The 17,243-nt window shown below is 41.6% G+C and overlaps 1 protein-coding gene across 1 annotated transcript; it reads right to left on the bottom strand.

Moving 5' to 3' along the window:
• Window positions 1-6,682: 6,682 nt before the first annotated feature.
• LOC108928548 (2-oxoglutarate receptor 1) lies at window positions 6,683-15,898 on the bottom strand. The gene is made up of 4 exons (XM_018742535.2): window positions 15,416-15,898; window positions 14,610-14,642; window positions 13,696-13,709; window positions 6,683-7,706 (listed from the first exon to the last, which is right to left on the bottom strand). Exons 1-4 carry the CDS (start codon window positions 15,896-15,898, stop codon window positions 6,683-6,685), a joined length of 1,554 nt encoding a protein of 517 aa, XP_018598051.2.
• Window positions 15,899-17,243: the final 1,345 nt, after the last annotated feature.

The following is a 17,243-nucleotide window of genomic DNA, read 5'->3' as shown; positions in this document are numbered from 1 at the left end:
TTTTTATCACATCATATCTCTTCTCATACTCCCTTGCATTTGTAACTAGTGACTATTTTTGTATATAATATTGGGTACTGTATATTTTTCTATATTTTTCATCCCTTATTCACATACTCTATCTTCTCATCTATCTTGCCACTGTCATTCTGTCTGTGCTGTGGAAATTCCTGTCACCAAGACAAATTCCTTGTATGTGTGAACATACTCGGCAATAAAGCTCGTTCTGATTCTGATTCCAGATGCAGGGATGTATTTGCAGACTTCGCACACCTTGAGCTAGACTCAAACTGCTCACTGACCAACCAGTTCAGGAGCAGCTCTGAGGCAGCAGCTCTTTCTGCTGTGCCACCCTGTAATCACACAATGTCTATAGATTCCTTTACTGTAAAAAACTGTAATACATTCAAATTCTATTGTTTCTGTTCACTATTACTATTAAAAATGTCACTGCTAGCGCACCCTTAAAAAAGCAGTTTTTAACAAATAATTTGTTGACTTTATTGTATTAAAAAAAAAAAAAAACAGAAATGATTCAAATGCCTCTTCTAACATCTTTCATTTTTTTTAAGCACAATGGATTTGAACTTGTACAGAATTAAGGGTGGACTAAAGCATTTTAATGCTGAGCAGAAAGCTTCTTATAATTTTCAAAGGTGTGTAACATAATCGAAACTTGAAGCTGCTTTTGGTTCAGCCTCAAGAAGGAATTTTAGCAGTGCTTCTAAAGTCAACAATGCTTTCAAAATCCATGCAGTCTATAGTCCTTGGTTGCCAATTATACAATTATACTTGTGTGGAGAAGTAATGCCTCCTCTCTGACGTCCAGATGGCAAAGTGAGAAATGGAATTGCGTGACTAAGTGAAAAGTTCCTCCCGAACGGGGCCACACCAATATGTCGTTCCCTGTATTAACAGGAAACTTCTTCCTTCTTGAGCATTTGCCAGAATAGTAGCTCAAATTCCTGATCTCTTGAAAAGGCGCTGTTTTACCAAACACACTCAACAGTGTTACCCAGGACAGACATGCAATGGGGCGGGGCCAAACTCAGTACCCTGCTAGGCACTGTAAAATAACCAGTTGCTGGAAATTTGCCAGACCCCACAAGGGATTTACTTTATGCAACATGGCTTGGGCGTAGTTGTATTCTCTTTATTCCTTAGTTTAGTAACATATATTAATGTATTTTAACTCCCATTCCTGGAAGTCAAGCCGCTGAGATAAAGCAAATGACGTATTACATGATGTAAGTGTCAGATACGCTCACTGAAAGCAATTAAAAAAATTTTGCAAAAGATTTTAAATTTTATTATTCATGGGAGAACCTTGTCAATGTCAGCTTACAATGATTTACCCACTTATACAGTAAAGTGTTCTTATTGAAGAAATTTAAGCATAAAGTGAACCTGCAGTCTTATTGTTGCACTAAATCAGCTCTACCCATAATTCTGCACAAGGACAACCGCTTGAAATAACAGCTCTGCTGAGGGGCATGGTGATTCTGCATCAGCCTTGGGAGACATGGGCCGAGAGCATCCTACAGCATATGCACAGCATGCTACTAAATATACACAGATTATGTACGTACACAGATACTTGCAAACACGTGCAGTTACCATGTAGACGTGAATGAAACAGTTAATCTGAACAGCAATGTCTTTGAAATGTTGGACACGTATGATACGTATTCAAAAAATTTCCAAGTCCCAAAGTCACCTTAGATGAGTCAGTGAGCATGCTGATTTAGAGTACAGGATCATTGGATGCTTTCCCAGCAAGGAAACCTTGTTGTAGCCTCATGATGAAATGTTCAGCATTAAGGTGTGTATTTCTAAAGGGATCATAACTTGGGAATTCTCCATCCTAAACAATGAAGTCATAGAGTGCTTTCATTTCTGCCACCTTTTTTGCAGTTTTTTTCCCCGAGTTCAGTTCTCTGTAATGAATTTGAAAATATATAGTTCCATGTGGGGGGGTGTAGTGGCGGAGTGGGTTGGACCGGGTCGGACCGGGTCCTGCTCTCCAGTAGGTCTGGGGTTCGAGTCCCGCTTGGGGTGCCTTGGGACTGACTGGCGTCCCGTCCTGGGTGTGTCCCCTCCCCCTTCGGGCTTATGCCCTGTGTTGCTGGGTAGGCTCCGGTTCCCTGCGATCACGTATGGGACAAGCGGTTCAGAAAGTGTGTGTGTATGTGTGTGTGTGTGTGTGTGTGTGTAGTTCCATGTATTTGTGTTGCTGCTGGAACAAAGAAGCATAAAGGAATTTTGACATAGTCCATGCAAACTATCAATCCACTATGTGTGGGAAAATTGTCTGAAAGCAGCAGGCATGGTACTGGATCTAGAAACAAACAAAAAAACCTTCCTAGCAACACCAGCTAAATGTAAGCCTTTGGCTGAAGAGGGTCATAAGTCTATGACAGCAAAAAAGAGAAAAAAACACAGACCCCGCATGAAGCAAGCGACTGTAGACGTGTGGGGTGGGGGTGCAGGAGCGCGGTGATGCAGCGGGTTTGGCCGGGTCCCACTCTCTGGTGAGTCTGGGGCTCGAGTACCACCTGGGGTGCCTTGTGATGGATTGGCATCCCGTCCTGGGTGTGTCCCCTCCCCCTCCAGTCTCGCACTCTGTGTTGCCGGGTCAGGCTCCGGTTTGCCGTGACCCCACTCAGGAGAAGCGGCTTCAGCCAATGTGCGTGTGTGTAAAACACGGAACATTTTGTGGCATCGAGTTCCACCTAGCTGCTATTCATTCCCTTCCCTATGAAGCTGAGTGGCAGAACTTCTAAGCCTTTTGCTGTTCATTGATCTGAAGTTTCCTTATTTGCAGAGGGTTTTTCTGGTATTTAAGCCCTCCTGCATACACTCAGTCATTCCTGCTGGCAAGAAACAGAAACGCTACTAGCATCACAGACACTACTATCAAATGCTATCAGGCTCCTCAGAGGGAAACAATTTTTTTCAATGTCACTATTTGCTGGTATTCACATTTTTTTCTGATGCATTGTAAAATACAATCCAGAAATCATTACTTATTTTCACATTAATTTAATTAACAGAAACAATTAGACAGGATTACAGTACTGACCAATGATATATCAGATATACTGTAAGTACCTACAGTATGTATAAGAACATATATCGACATAAACGGGAAAATCAGATAAAATTTGTCGAAAATATAGAAGTACAGAAATTCATTCAGTGCTTAACCCTTGTAATAGGTTGGAGCCGCAATTCTGAGATTTATTCCTTCCAGTGGCATTTTGCAGAGCGTCTGCAGTGCCCACACAGCAACTGACATTTACCTTAGTTTTAATGACTTTACGTCATATTTGTGATATTACTTAAACATGCACATATATTACTGACAGCACCTGACACTAATCTAGCACCTGACTGACCGCTCACCTTTAAAAGACACTCCTCAGCTCCCGTACACTTGCGGAATCTCATTTGAGACAATCGTCCTCCTGCGCTATGGCCTGCTCATCCACACCCCTTGTTTCCTGTATCCGTTCTCCAGTTTTCAACCCTTTGCTTCATCCCCTGACCATGTCCATGGATCCTCGTTCTCACTCTGATCGCCGATCGACCGACCCGTCGCCTGTCCCCAACAACAAGAACTCGTCTGCCCCCTTGATTCCAGACAAACGATCCCGCACTTGGATTCAGCCGTCCCGGCATCCTCGGTTTCGCGTGGCAATAGCATAATAGGTGCTTCTGTAAAACAGCTGGAATGTTAGACACTAGTTAGGACTTTTAATGCCTTTCCCCCTTCTGCTCAAACGAACAAGTAGAAGTAAAATGCAACTAACAAGTTTCCCACCAGCAGCAACTCTTCCAGCTGAATTTTTGTCATCAGGTACATGTTATTCTCGTTATAGCCAAAGGACCATGGCACGTGGATGGTCTCCGGATGGTCCAAGCGCTGGGTGTGCCATCATCTTTACTGAAAATGAGTCATTTACTCCACCATCACACTCTCTTCTACATGTAAGATATAGGTACAACTTAAAGATTTCAATTAAAATTTTACCTTCTCATTTTATTCTGTCTCAAAAAGACTACTTTTAGAAAAGCATTGATTGTGTAGAAACAATAGACACTAAGTGTTGGATAACTTGTTTAGTCAGCTTGTTTTTGGACAAAGATTTGAAATCTTGGAGATGTCTTATCATAACAGGCTTAGATATCCTGCGACTGAACTGCTGAGACCCAAGACTGGTCATGACAAATTGGTGTTTTCTCGAGTGTCAAAAACAACAAAAATGTGGGACTTCATCTTAGAGACACATAACTTCCAATTAAAGATGCTGAAGAAAACTTGCAGGAAATTGTTACCAGCTAGTGTGTACAGGGCCAAGTTGAAGAAGGTGTTGAGTCCTGCCACTGGTCTTGATATAATGTAGACTGCATGAACCCAGTTAGTGACTGTGCAGGATGCCGCCCACTTCCTGGTAGCCACACGAGCTGCACGCAGGGTGTGGAATGGCATAAAGCAAACCACAAAGACCACCAGGATCAATACAGTGAGTCTCCGGGCACGTGCTCGATGTGGGCTCTGAGTGTGGGGTCCCGACGCCAGAGCCAGTACAATCCTGTAGTAGTAGATGCAGGTTTCCAGGTGTGAACCCAAGGAGGTGTAGGAAGAGGCGAGGCCATAGGACAGATCCCTGAGGTATGCCTACATGGGCTGAGGGAGAGCAGAGCCATTCCATGAGCTGCAAATGGACCATTAGAAAAATAGGACTTCACATTTTACCTCTGATGCCAAACTCATTTAATGAGAGGAGAGGAGGAAAGGAGTTCACCTGAACCAGAAGTTGATGATACATAGAGAATTATGAGGACAGGTTGCACACAAGAAAAAAAAAAACACTCTGCACAGGTTTACCATCAAAGTCACCTTTTTGAACTGCTTTTATGGTCATGTTTTTGACAGGCATGAATCCCATTATGTTCCTCTTATTTTTCCCAAGTGAAAAAATGTGTGGATCTTCTGACCCTAAAAATTAAATTCGTTGTCATTTTCAGCATAAAAGCCGTATCTAGTAAGAGATTACTTTTCAGCAATTATCCTTGATTTTGAATTTACATGACATGAAAAGTAAGGACAGTAATGTAGAAATGTAGTATGTAGAAATATAACATGTAATATGGATGCATTTGTATATAATTTACAATGCTATAAAGTATGGCAATGTAATGATGTTGTGACCATTGGATTTATCATCTCTAACTGAAATATAAATATACATATATACACATGCCTTGTTCTAGTAGCCCACTTGTCATCAGTATGTCCTGGTTCCCCAACATCTGGCGCAGACCTTGTTAATCCGGGCGACGTCTGAGCCGGCATGACTCTCTTTGTTTGTTTCGCTCTCATATCCGAGGTAGGCAGAGCTAAGCATAAGGAAGTCTTGCCATGGTAGGCCATAACCAGGATTCAAACCCCCCTTTCCCAGATGAAAGGCAGCAAGCTTACCACTACACTATCCAGCTGCACTCCATGTGCATATATATATGTATATATATATATGTGGTCTATATATATATTTATATATATGTATATATATATATATATATATAAACATTAACATCTTTCCCTGCATATATATATATATTTATAAATATATATATTTCATTTCATAGCGTGGATATATATAGAATATTAAAGCTAAGGCACTTCTACAGTACTTTGTGCTATTTCTGCAAAATGCATATAGTACAACCAATCCAGTGTGCCTTCTGCTTTGTTCTTTGGCTTTTTTGAGTGTATTTCATGGTTATGTTCTCTACAGTACATTTAGCAGATGTTTTTTATAAAGTGGTTTACATCACATATAATGAGGGCACAAAAGACTACCTGCAAAGAGATACAGAAAGTGAAACCACAACTATCCTAAATACACTTCAGCACTTCTAATAGAAAGAGGATCATCACACTGAACTTTTAACAAAATTTACTTTCTAATCTTCGATTCAAAACTAGTTTATGGTAGATATTGACTTTCATTTTGAATCATAAATACATGTGATACTTGCCCACGTGGATGTACAGTATATCAACAGATATGCGTGTTGTGTCAAGCAGGTCAGTTGAATAGCATTTTGGGAGACTTTCTGTCCTATGCGGTAGGTTTTGAGTCAGTTTTTTTCTCAATAGAAACCAGTACATACTGTAGCACAGCAACATCAAAAAGATACAGTTTCTTAAACAGACAAGCAATAAAAAAAGAAACAAGTAACTGTATAACAAAACAATCATAAGATTCCAAACATTTTCTCTATAAAATGTAAAATTAATAAATGTAATGAAAAATTTGTATAAACTAATATTGATCTTAAAAAAATATTCTTTTAAACGTTAAGGGACATAACACTTAATTAAAAAAATTAGTTTAGAATGTATGTATACAAAGCCATGTTTACTATGTTACTGTATGAACAAGATGAAATCAGGAATAATAACACAAAATGAGTTTTTTACATTTACATTTACATTTATATTTACATTTACATTTACATTTATTCATTTAGCAGATGCTTTTCTCCAAAGCGACGTACATCTCAGAGAAAATACAATTTGTGCATTACATTAGGAGAAAGAGAGACATAGTTGCAGACATGTAAAAAGTTTTTCCATCCAAAGTCTGAAAAGCTCTGACCAACTAGGTTTTAGTCACGAGGACTGAATGTCTCTTCGGGTTACTGTGGCCACAGAGATGTGGGACTTTGCTCTGGAAATGCAGAGCTTAACATTAAAGATGCTGAAGAAAGCTTGCTGGAACCTGTCACCAGCCAGTGTGTAAAGGGCCAAGTTGAAGAAGGTGTTGAGTCCTGCCACTGGTCTTGATATAATGTAGACTGCGTGAACCCAGTTAGTGACTGTGCAGGATGCCGCCCACTTCCTGGTAGCCACACGAGCTGCACGCAGGGTGTGGAATGGCATAAAGCAAACCACAAAGACCACCAGGATCAATACAGTGAGTCTCCGGGCACGTGCTCGATGTGGGCTCTGAGTGTGGGGTCCCAACGCCAGAGCCAGTACAATCCTGTAGTAGCAGATGCAAACCACCACAAGGGGCAACAAGTAGCCCAAAGTTGTCAGTAGCCAGCTGTACCACCAGACATTTTCTGGATCATTGCTGGCAAAGTCCAGACATTGAGTTTTGTTATTTATGACCTCCATGTTAATCATTGTTAACATAGGAACAATCTCCACAGCAGAGATGGCCCAAACCACTAGGCAAGCAATGCAGCCCAACGTCTTTCTTTGAATCTGGACCATCTTCAGGGGGTAAACCACCACCACATAGCGGAAGATGCTGAGGCAGGTTAAGAAGAGGATGCTGCCGTACAAATTGAAGTGGAAACCAAAGCGTACGAAGCGACACATGAAGTCTCCCATAGTCCAGGAATCCCCTCTGATGTAGTATGAAACCAGGAAAGGTAGGCTGAACATGTAGAGGAGGTCTGTTATGGCCAGGTTCAGCATGATGATGCTACTGCTCTTCCAGGGCCGCATCTTGGTCACGTAGATGACGATGGAGATGATGTTGCCCACAAAGCCCACCACAAAGATGATTGTGTACATCACTGGAAGGTAGTAGTGCTTCATCAGAGTGTCCACATCTGGGCAGTTGCCTGATGCATTACTCCATGAACTGTTGGCATCCATAATTGTTGAGTGAAAAGCAAGGTACCTAAAAACATACAAAATTGACATTCACTTGACACTTTTCTCCAAAGAAACTTGCAGTGCTAAGCTGTTTACAGTTATTTTCCCCCATTTTGCGTGGCATCCAGTTACAGATATAAATTGTGCCTGAAAACTCGATGCGTCTGAAATTTTCACGGTCACAAAGCGTGCAGTCACCGTAAAACTGAACATAGGAACTTTTTCATTCAGTATTTTTCTCTCATTGTCACTTCACTATTTACAGTACCATTAACATTTACATTTAAATAAAATGCAGAAATCTTTCTTATTGAAACATACTGTGCTTCTATATTAAATATTGTGGCAATATAGTGGCTGAAGGACAGTATATATCAGGGCATCTTTGTTGCACCATGAATATGGTGAGTAACAACGGGCAACATTAAATTATTTACATGCATACAGTACTGCTTGGAAGTGTGTGAACAGCACAGGGATGGTAATTATTCTTGTATAAAATATTTAAAAAAATGTATGAAATCTAAATTATAAATCTAAAAACAGTCTTACAAAATGAATAAATGATTATGATTTAACATGTGGTTCTACTTACTACTTACCTACTTGGTTTACCCAATGCAACTTGGAGTTTAATTATCTTTTCACCCGCACTACCTCTGTTTTTCTGCTACACATTTGATTTCCTCTAAACCTCTAAAATATGGAACTGGTAATTACACACCTGTTATGTCAGATGAGAAAGACTGGTTTTCCTTAAATAATGACTTTGTGCTAAAACTAAGGGAGACAAGGGTTTAACATACTTTCAAGCAGCAGTGCAGATACATAATTCAGGTAAGCAGATGCAACTGTACTTACGGAAAACTGAAGCACTGTTTCTATGTTCTGTTCCTTGACATTTCCTGGTTCTTACCGGCAAGCACTTCATTTTAACAGCATCTCAGTGCCCTCCCACCTTATGAGTAATGCCATGTTCATTTTCTGTTCTATTGTGTGTAACTGCATCCCAACAGATAAACATATCAACCAAACGGTGGCGAACGCAGCAATGCAAGAAATGAAGGAAATGAAGGAAACGAAGTTTTTGCCATGTAGCAAACACTGTTTTCACACAAACTTTTATGCTAGTTTCACAATGAAACAGAAGCATAATGAAACTGGTTTGTAGTCAACTGGAAAAATGTACTTGAGCAGTGTATATGGAAGGACTTGACAATAACTGACTATAACTAAGCTAGTATCAGCAAAATATTTCACCAGAAATATTGTATACCTGTGGAAAACCAAACAGCAAAATATCTTGAGGGATGCAGGAAACCCCTCTCTAACAAAAGGAGTAAGGATAAAAACAGGAAAAAGTCCACCAAAAAGCGCTTTAACCTGTTAACTTGTTCACTTGTCTGCCTTACACAAAATAATCAGCTAGACCAACAGTCAGATGTCTAGTTAAAGGTGATGCAATTTTGGTAAAAATTTCTATGCTTCACTGAGGGCACCAGGCTGTGTTTGAATCACAGCTCTTGCTGTAAGGCCAATGAGTACATAGTCTCTGAGAATTTCCCCTGTAAAAATTACCCAACAGTGCAAAAGGGTAAAACACTGCTTAATAAATAAGCTTAATATTATAAGATGCTTTGGAGAAAAGTGACAGCGAGATGCATATTTGCATGTGATTATTTCTTACATGTGGGGCACGGCGGTGCTTGGGCGGGTCCTGCTCTGTGGAGGGTCTGGGGTTCGAGTCCTGCTTGGGGTGCCTTGCGACGGACTGGCGCCCCACCCTGAGTGTGCCCCCTCCCCCCCAGCCCCGCGCCCTGGATCGCCGGGCCAGGCTCCAGCGTGCCGTGACCCTGCTCAGGACAAGCAGCTTCAGACAGTGTGTGTATTTCTTATGTTCTTGTCTTAATTTGCCACTTTTGCCTGTGCAAAATGGAGCAACTAACTGTAAGTCTTCTAATAAACTCAAATGCCCGGTTTAGATGAAAAACTGATGACCTTCCAAAGAGCTGGACCTCAATAATGTGGGTCCAGTGTGTGTTGGGTTATACTGAGACATCTGAAAAGCACAGAAACATACTTAACTGTATTCCTTTAAGGGGTGGAGCGCAGGGGGGGCACATGCAGGGTAAGTTACAGGCAGTGCTCAGTACAATGAACTTTCTTTCACCATGAACTGTCAAGCTGGTTTAATCATTTTTTGTATCAGCTTCCTGTCAGCCCATTGACAACTTCTGCATTCCAAAGCCCTCACATGTCCCGGGCCCATGCCAAGCAAACCTTCTTCGCCTGCAAGGGACTCGATGTCCGATGTATTTATATTCACCTGACCTAGTTACATCACCACAGTGAGATTTTAAGTGTTCGAGGGAAAAATGATTGAAAATAGTACAATTTTTTTATATGCATGACTTTATCAGAAAGAACTTCTCTGCTGTTATTCACTCTCTGTTTTGTACCTGAAGTGGTAACATGATGGATACCTCTATAACATGAGGTAATATGAGGTTATTTGGCTGATATTTCATCCAAAGCAACTTATAATTGTTTACCCATTTATACAGCCAGTTAATTTTACGGGAAGAGCCTTGCTCAAGGTGGGATTCAAGCCTGCAAAATATTGGGCCAATGGCAGTAGCTCTAACAACTATGCCACTAGTTTCCCCGTTTATTTATTAGTTGTCCTATTTATTTAATTGTGACTTTAAAATATCGCATAACGTAAAATACCTGCCAGTGAAAAAGGAGTACAAAACTTGTCCTTCAGTGTAATTTGTGTCCTTGCATTACAGTTCATACTCATATCAGAAAGAGTCACAAAATGTGAAACAAAATTATGCATTTGAGAAAAGATGTGCATTTTTCAGCTGCGTCCTCTTGGCATTACATCTTGTGAAGTTTTCATGTTGACACAGCCTAAGTCGCGGATCTTAAAAAAACAGCATAAATGTTAAAATAAGAAAATATTAAAATAAGAATTGTTACTCTTACATTTTTCTCAGATTTTCCATACATTCTTTATGCTTTTTACAGGAGTAAGTATTGTAGTGAAACACTGCTAACTTGATGTCACGTCCCCAACCGCACTTGTAGAAGATGTGGGTGGAGAGGCAGTCCAGAAACACCTGATTGGGGAACCTCACCTCAAGAAGATGCAATTCGTGCCACGACCCCCCCCCCCCCCCCCCACTTTGTTTACTCCTCGATCTGTTCCCTCCTCGTCCTTGTGCCCCTGTTTCTGATATCCTTGGCTCTTCAACCCACGGCTTTGTTTCTCCAGCTACGGTTCTTGTGTTATCCCCGGAACAACGTTTGCGGCTTGACTGAACCTTGCCTGTCCCCGATCACCTTTCCCTGACCACACCTTTGTCTTCTCTCTGCCTGTATTAAAGCATCTGCAGTTGAGTCCGTCGTGTTTCTTTCCTGTATCCCACCATGACACCTGCTTGATCAGCAATTTTCTTTTTAATTGGTGTCTATATTCATTAGTGTTAGAAATATACATGATAGCAATCCATTTTTAAATTAAGTGCACATCATAGCATTATTATTAATAATTATATAATAATTATATATAATTATATATACGCATTGGGGGTGCGGTGGCGCAGTGGGTTGGACTGCAGTCCTGCTCCCCGGTGGGTCTGGGGTTCGAGTCCTGCTTGGGGTGCCTTGCGACGGACTGGCGTCCCGTTCTGGGTGTGTCCCCTCCCCCTCCAGCCTTATGCCCTGTGTTGCCGGGTTAGGCTCCGGTTCCCCGTGACCCCGTATGGGACGAGCGGTTCTGAAAATGTGTGTGTGTGTGCGTGTGTGTGTATATATATATATATATATATACGCATTAATTTTATAATAACTTTTATAAAAATATTTCATATTTATAATATTTTCTATTTTTTTAATATAAAATATTTATTTTTTGTGTAATATATATTAATTTTTAGAATAAAATCTCTAAATGTATGAGATATATGTAATAATATATAATATATTATTATTGTTATTATTATTGTTGTTGTTGTTGTTATTATTGTTATTATTATTATTCCAAAATAGCTTACATTATTTGATAAATTAATACAGCAATGCAGAGAAACTGTACCACAGAAATTAGTAAGAGTAAGTTCAGTTGCTCAAGAGAATTTCCATACCATTGTAGTGTGCTTTTAGTTTCTGTCTGTGAAAGTCAATGAAATAGCCTGCAGACATTCTTCCCTAAGTAACTACTAAGTATGTGTGACACCTGTATGTCTATGAAGGTGTTATGTAATGCAGGCTTGTTGAGAAGCTACTCCTACAAGTTCGTGTGTTGGAGGGTGCACAGATGAGTGACATTTACCTTATTGTGCACTGATGCCATTGCTGTAAAATGATCTGTTATCTCACACGTTGCTCTCATGCAGAAATTTTATTTGTGATGCAAAATGACGCAACCATACTTGCTTTACAGTTAAATTGTATGTCCTGACAGAATCATCTAGGCATTTTGTTTGCTGCTTCATCAGAATAACCCAATGAAAAGTACACTACTGTAGTACTACTGCAGTAGTCTTTGAGTCTTACATATAACATCTCTGTATACTTGAATTTTTGTTTTTGCAGCTTTTTTGTTATTCGTTCTCTTAGCTTTTCTCCAAATCACCTTAAAATGTAAATTTACATACAATGATTTACACACACATTTTCTGAACTGCTTGTCCCACACAGGGAGCCGGAGCTTAATCCAGTCAGGGCGTAAGGCTGGAGGGGGAGGGGACACACCCAGGAGGGGACACCAGTCCACCGCAAGGCACCCCAAGCAGGACTTGAACCCCAGACCCACTGGCGAGTAGGACCCCGCCCAACCCACTTCACCACTGCGCCACCACGCCACCATGCCCGCCCTCCAATGATTTACCCATTTATTTAATATGCCAAGTACATTTCTTCATATACCATAGCAGCAGGAGGGAGTACAAGGCAGCAGCTTGAACCATTAATTATTGTATATCTATGTCGAGCTTAATTTGCATCCCTATAATTTCATCTTTGTCAAAGACAAAGATGAAATTATTTCCAATCTTCTGTGACGTGCTGTGTAAAACCACCTTGCAAAGACCTTGTCATAGTGCAAAAGGATCAGATTTTTGAAGGATGGATCCATGCTGTTCCAAATAACTAGTCTGGGTTTCTGCTATTGCTGCTGGGCTCCATTGTCCCAGGTTTCACTCTGAACTCTTGCTGCAGTACCCATGAGCAAGGTATTTAACCCTACCCTGCTCCATTACATAATGCTCAGCTGTATCGATGGGTAAATCGTTGTAAGTAGGTTAACACTGTAAATTGCTTTGGAGAAAAGTGTCAGTTAAATGAATAAATGTAGATGAGAAATGGCCATAACCCAGAACTTTGTGGTACTTTCTTGGAAGATCAGGTTTAACTGGTCATCGATTGCCCTCTTGAAATGACACAGATCTTCCCACACATCTTGTTCTGTATTGCTACACCGTAAATGCATTTTGGGATCAGTATTTTGCATGGTGTTTAATAAACACACAAAGGTAACGTCTGACACCTAGAGGCACAGACTGGGCACTGTGACAATTGTTGGAAAGAGCTGCGGCCTTTGAAATGATAGTTACAGTATTCGCTTCTTTTTGTTCATTTTCCTAATTTGTCATTGAATTTAGAGGAATATATTTATCCACAGCTCTCTTGTGAAGAACATTAGGATTTCAGTGAACCATGTTCTTCATGGCATAAATTCTAGAAAGGATTGTAGCTTCCCAAATTGTAAAATCTCTTAATCATCATAATATTTTTGAAAAATTTCAGTCTGGTTTCCACACTAGTCACAGCACTGAAACGCCGCTCACACGTATTGTTAATGATATTCTCATCTCTTCTGATGCTGGTCAGATCTCTATTCTTATGTTACTGGACTTGAGTGCTACATTTGTTACTGTAGACCATAGTATCCTACTGAGTAGACTTGAAAGCCTGGTTGGACTAAGAGGTATCGTTCTGAAGTGGTTTGACTCGTATTTAGCTCACCGTGAATAATTTGTACTGAAATCTGATGACTGCACCCCCTCCATCTCAACTACGGTTCAGTATGGTGTGCCACAGGGCTCTGTGTTGGGGCCATCACTGTTCTCACTCTATATGTTATCATCGGGTGACATTATTCGCAAACACAATGTAAATTTGCATTCGTATGCCGATGACACACAGCTATATGTATCATTTAAGCCTGATGATCCATCACATGTGGTGTCTTTAGCTAATTGTTTTACCAGTATAAATTTATGGATAAGTAAAAATTTTTTTCTCTCTAAATGCCAGTAAAATAGAGGTATTGAGTGTCTTGTGACCAGTGCGGTTTGGGCCTTCTGTTTTTTCCCCCCTTGATAGAACTATTGGAATTGCTTCCAAAAATATGAACCATATCATATCGTTAGTAACATGTAATTATAAAATCTGTACCATGCTGGGAAAGCAGTCAAAGCATAATGGTATTTTCAAAATGAAAATTTGTATATGGACCATAGCAGGCAATCACTACAGACGCAGTGACAGTGAAAAGTAAAACAGAGTAAAAAACTGTTCCAAACACTCACCCCTAGATGGCGCAGCACATGCACCAAACAGAGGTCCTGTGCCGTGAGGAACACACCAAGTAAGGGCTAAGATTTTACCTTCCTAAGAATGAAGATAGTGTGCTTACTTAAGTTTGGCTGGTGGCAAGAGAGGACGCAAACACACCACACTCCTCGTGTGCCGCATCAAAAATGCTCTTGGAGGTAATTTACCCCCAGACAGCACTGCTGGAGTCTGTTCTTTGGAAGGTGATTCTCCGTCTGCCAACAAAAAGCCCAGAAGTCCAATCAAAGCATACAAAAAACTTCTCTGGCCTTGACCTAAAATTTCCAGTTCTCCACAAAACAGCTATAAAAATGAGGATAAAGAGCAGAAGGAAGACCTGAAACATGCAGCATATGCACTTCATGTCTCCCTACATGTTAGCATAAATGATGTTGAACAATGTCTAAATGTACAAAGAAATTTTAATGATTTCATAGGTGCTGACTCGGTTATATTGTGGTACGCAGCACTTTTGGATTCGGGTAGAGAGAAGAAGAACGCACAGGCTGTGTTCATTACGAACATTTTTCAGAACACCGGTACACAGGAATATAACGCTCTCGGTCCAAAGACCCCTTTTCTCTAAGTACATACATCTCAAACCAGTCTTCCCAAGCTACTTAGCACACCCCAGCCTTTTTCCATTTCATGTTTGCAAACACAGTCACCCCCTTACATTCCCCGTAAGTCCCCCCAGTGGTTGAACACTTACATTTCTCCCATAATTCAACTATTTACAATAGACACCTTTTCCCCCTCAAACTCACAGTAACACTGGTTGTTATAACACGTATCACATGTCCGCAGCCATATCTCTTTTTCTTAATGTAATGCACGAATTGTATTTTTGCTGAGATATATGTCGCTTTGGACAAAAAGCGTCTGCTAAATGAATAAATGTAAATGTAAATGTATAATATATTGTAGGTTTTAGCCAGGGTGGGAAATGGCAGATTGCTGGTATCAGCTGGCATCACTTGAAATTAGCATTATTTTTTACTAATTAGATATTTTTCAAACAGGTATGCTGTGAAGACGATTTTTTTTTTTAAAAAATGACGCATTGATTAAATCAGCTGCTAGCTGTGCGCCAGCACCAAGCTCCATCACCCTGTCGTCCTTCATCCTGCTCCCTGCCGATTGGTCCGGCGCCCACGCCAGGATCGTGGTGCTAAACTGTCCCTCATTGGCAGCGGTTTCTGTGCCCACGCACCTCTGAAGTGGGGGAACGGCTCGCCAGTCCAGACGTGCCTGGCAGGTGGGCCAGCCGGGGTTGGCTGTGACGCAGTGCGCTTCCCATCCTCGCACCACTGTCCGCGAGAGAGCCCAGTGGCGAGCCCCACGCACATGGTGCAGCGCGTGGATGTAACCAGCGGGGTCTTTGCACATGGCTCTTTCTTTTCTGCAGGGGGGCCGGCGGTGACATGTGGGAGGCTGCCGTAGGCGGGTGGCCTTGCCAGTGACAGTGCCTTCGCACAGGGCTGCCACCCTCCTCCTGCTCAGACGCAAACCCTGGGAGGACGAGGATGCCGGTTCTCTCTCTCTCTCTTTCTCTCTCTCACTGCCTGGTATAACAGCTGCTATGCCCACCATTGAAGCAGATCACCCCCACAGTTACCAATACTGAGCTTTACCCACCTCCTTAACTCCACAAGCATTTGGATTTTCTGGTGGTGGCGGGGGGGGGGGTGTTAGTAGGAGTTGGGCTGCCTCTGCACGCTTGGCATGAATCACATTTTTCATGCACTGTGAGGTGGAAAACACAGACACACACTCGCATGGAAAACAAACTGGTACGCCAGAAGCAGGCCAGTCCTAAGGGCAACAGGCTGCAGTTAAGGACATGGGCTTGAAACCTGACTGTTCTTGGGTTAATTACGGGGGCTGGGGGCTGAGAGGTACCCTTGGGCATAGCGCACAACTTGAACCATACCAGAGGAATTCAGGGTTATATAGATGAAATAAAAGTACTCATTATTTTACAGGGGGTATGGTGGTGCAGTGGGTTGGTCCTGGTCCTGCTCTTCGGTGGGATTGGGGTTCGAGTCCCGCTTGCGGTGCCTTGTGATGGCCTGGCATCCCGTCCTGGGTGTGTCCCCTCACCCTGTGTGCCGGGTTAGGCTCCGGTTCCCCGTGTCCCGTAGGGGGCGAGTGGTTTGGACAGACTCCTTATTTTACAGAATTTTGACTATACAACCAAATCAGTGTACATTTTTTCTCAAGCGTGTAAGGGATGTTCATGGTGTTTGACTGTCCTCATTTGGCCTTACATGTTTCAGTGGGGTCTAGTCAGAGTTCAAGCTCAAATGCACTTTTCGAACGTCCACATGAGGAGGATTATCCCGTTGCGCTGGAAATGTGTGGCCATCAGTCAAACTAATCTAACTCTTCAGTTTAGAATGTAATTGATTAGTATAATAAGATTAAACTGGCGTTGAGAAGAGTAATACTGGAGAAGCATATTTAGCTTTGTGTTAATAATTAGCTGATTTCCGTCGTATGAATTCAACGATTCTGCTTTGGATTTATGACTGATCCCAGTCTCAGCTTGCATAACTTTTATAAATTAAATAAAAAGAGTATGGTACAGTCTGTTACAGGTTCTGTCGTTTTTAGAGGTGAGTTCGTTAGCCACTTTCCCGCGAAGAGAAACAATAACATGGCTAAATTCACTCAGGATAAAGGAGAATTGAGGACAAGTCAGTTGAGACATTTTGGGCAGCGAGGGCATCCGTATTATAACCACCAGCCTCCTTGGTGGATTAAAGCGCTTTGGGGCTCCGCACTGGGCCTGTGGGGTCTTCCCCACTTTGTGTGTGCGACGCCTCCTGGCTGCGAGGGCAAGAGGGGGCCATGTCATTCAAACCAGAGCAGTGCGTCTCTCTCCCACAGTCTCCCACTCTCACCCTGGCTTCTAAGTCTATATTTCTGTTTTTCC

This window comes from Scleropages formosus, chromosome 12, assembly GCF_900964775.1.
Source record: "Scleropages formosus chromosome 12, fSclFor1.1, whole genome shotgun sequence".
Taxonomy (NCBI): domain Eukaryota; kingdom Metazoa; phylum Chordata; class Actinopteri; order Osteoglossiformes; family Osteoglossidae; genus Scleropages; species Scleropages formosus.
The sequence above is the reverse complement of the archived record's forward strand: the minus strand, read 5'-3'. Positions and strand labels throughout refer to the sequence as shown.

Coding starts and splice junctions, on each gene's coding strand:
- LOC108928548 (XM_018742535.2), bottom strand. CDS start 15,898: ATGGTGGGCATAGCAGCTGTTATACCAGGCAGTGAGAGAGAGAAAGAG. Junction 14,643..15,415: donor GCAGGATGAAGGACGACAGG/GTGATGGAGCTT, acceptor TGCATGTTTCAG/GTCTTCCTTCTGCTCTTTAT.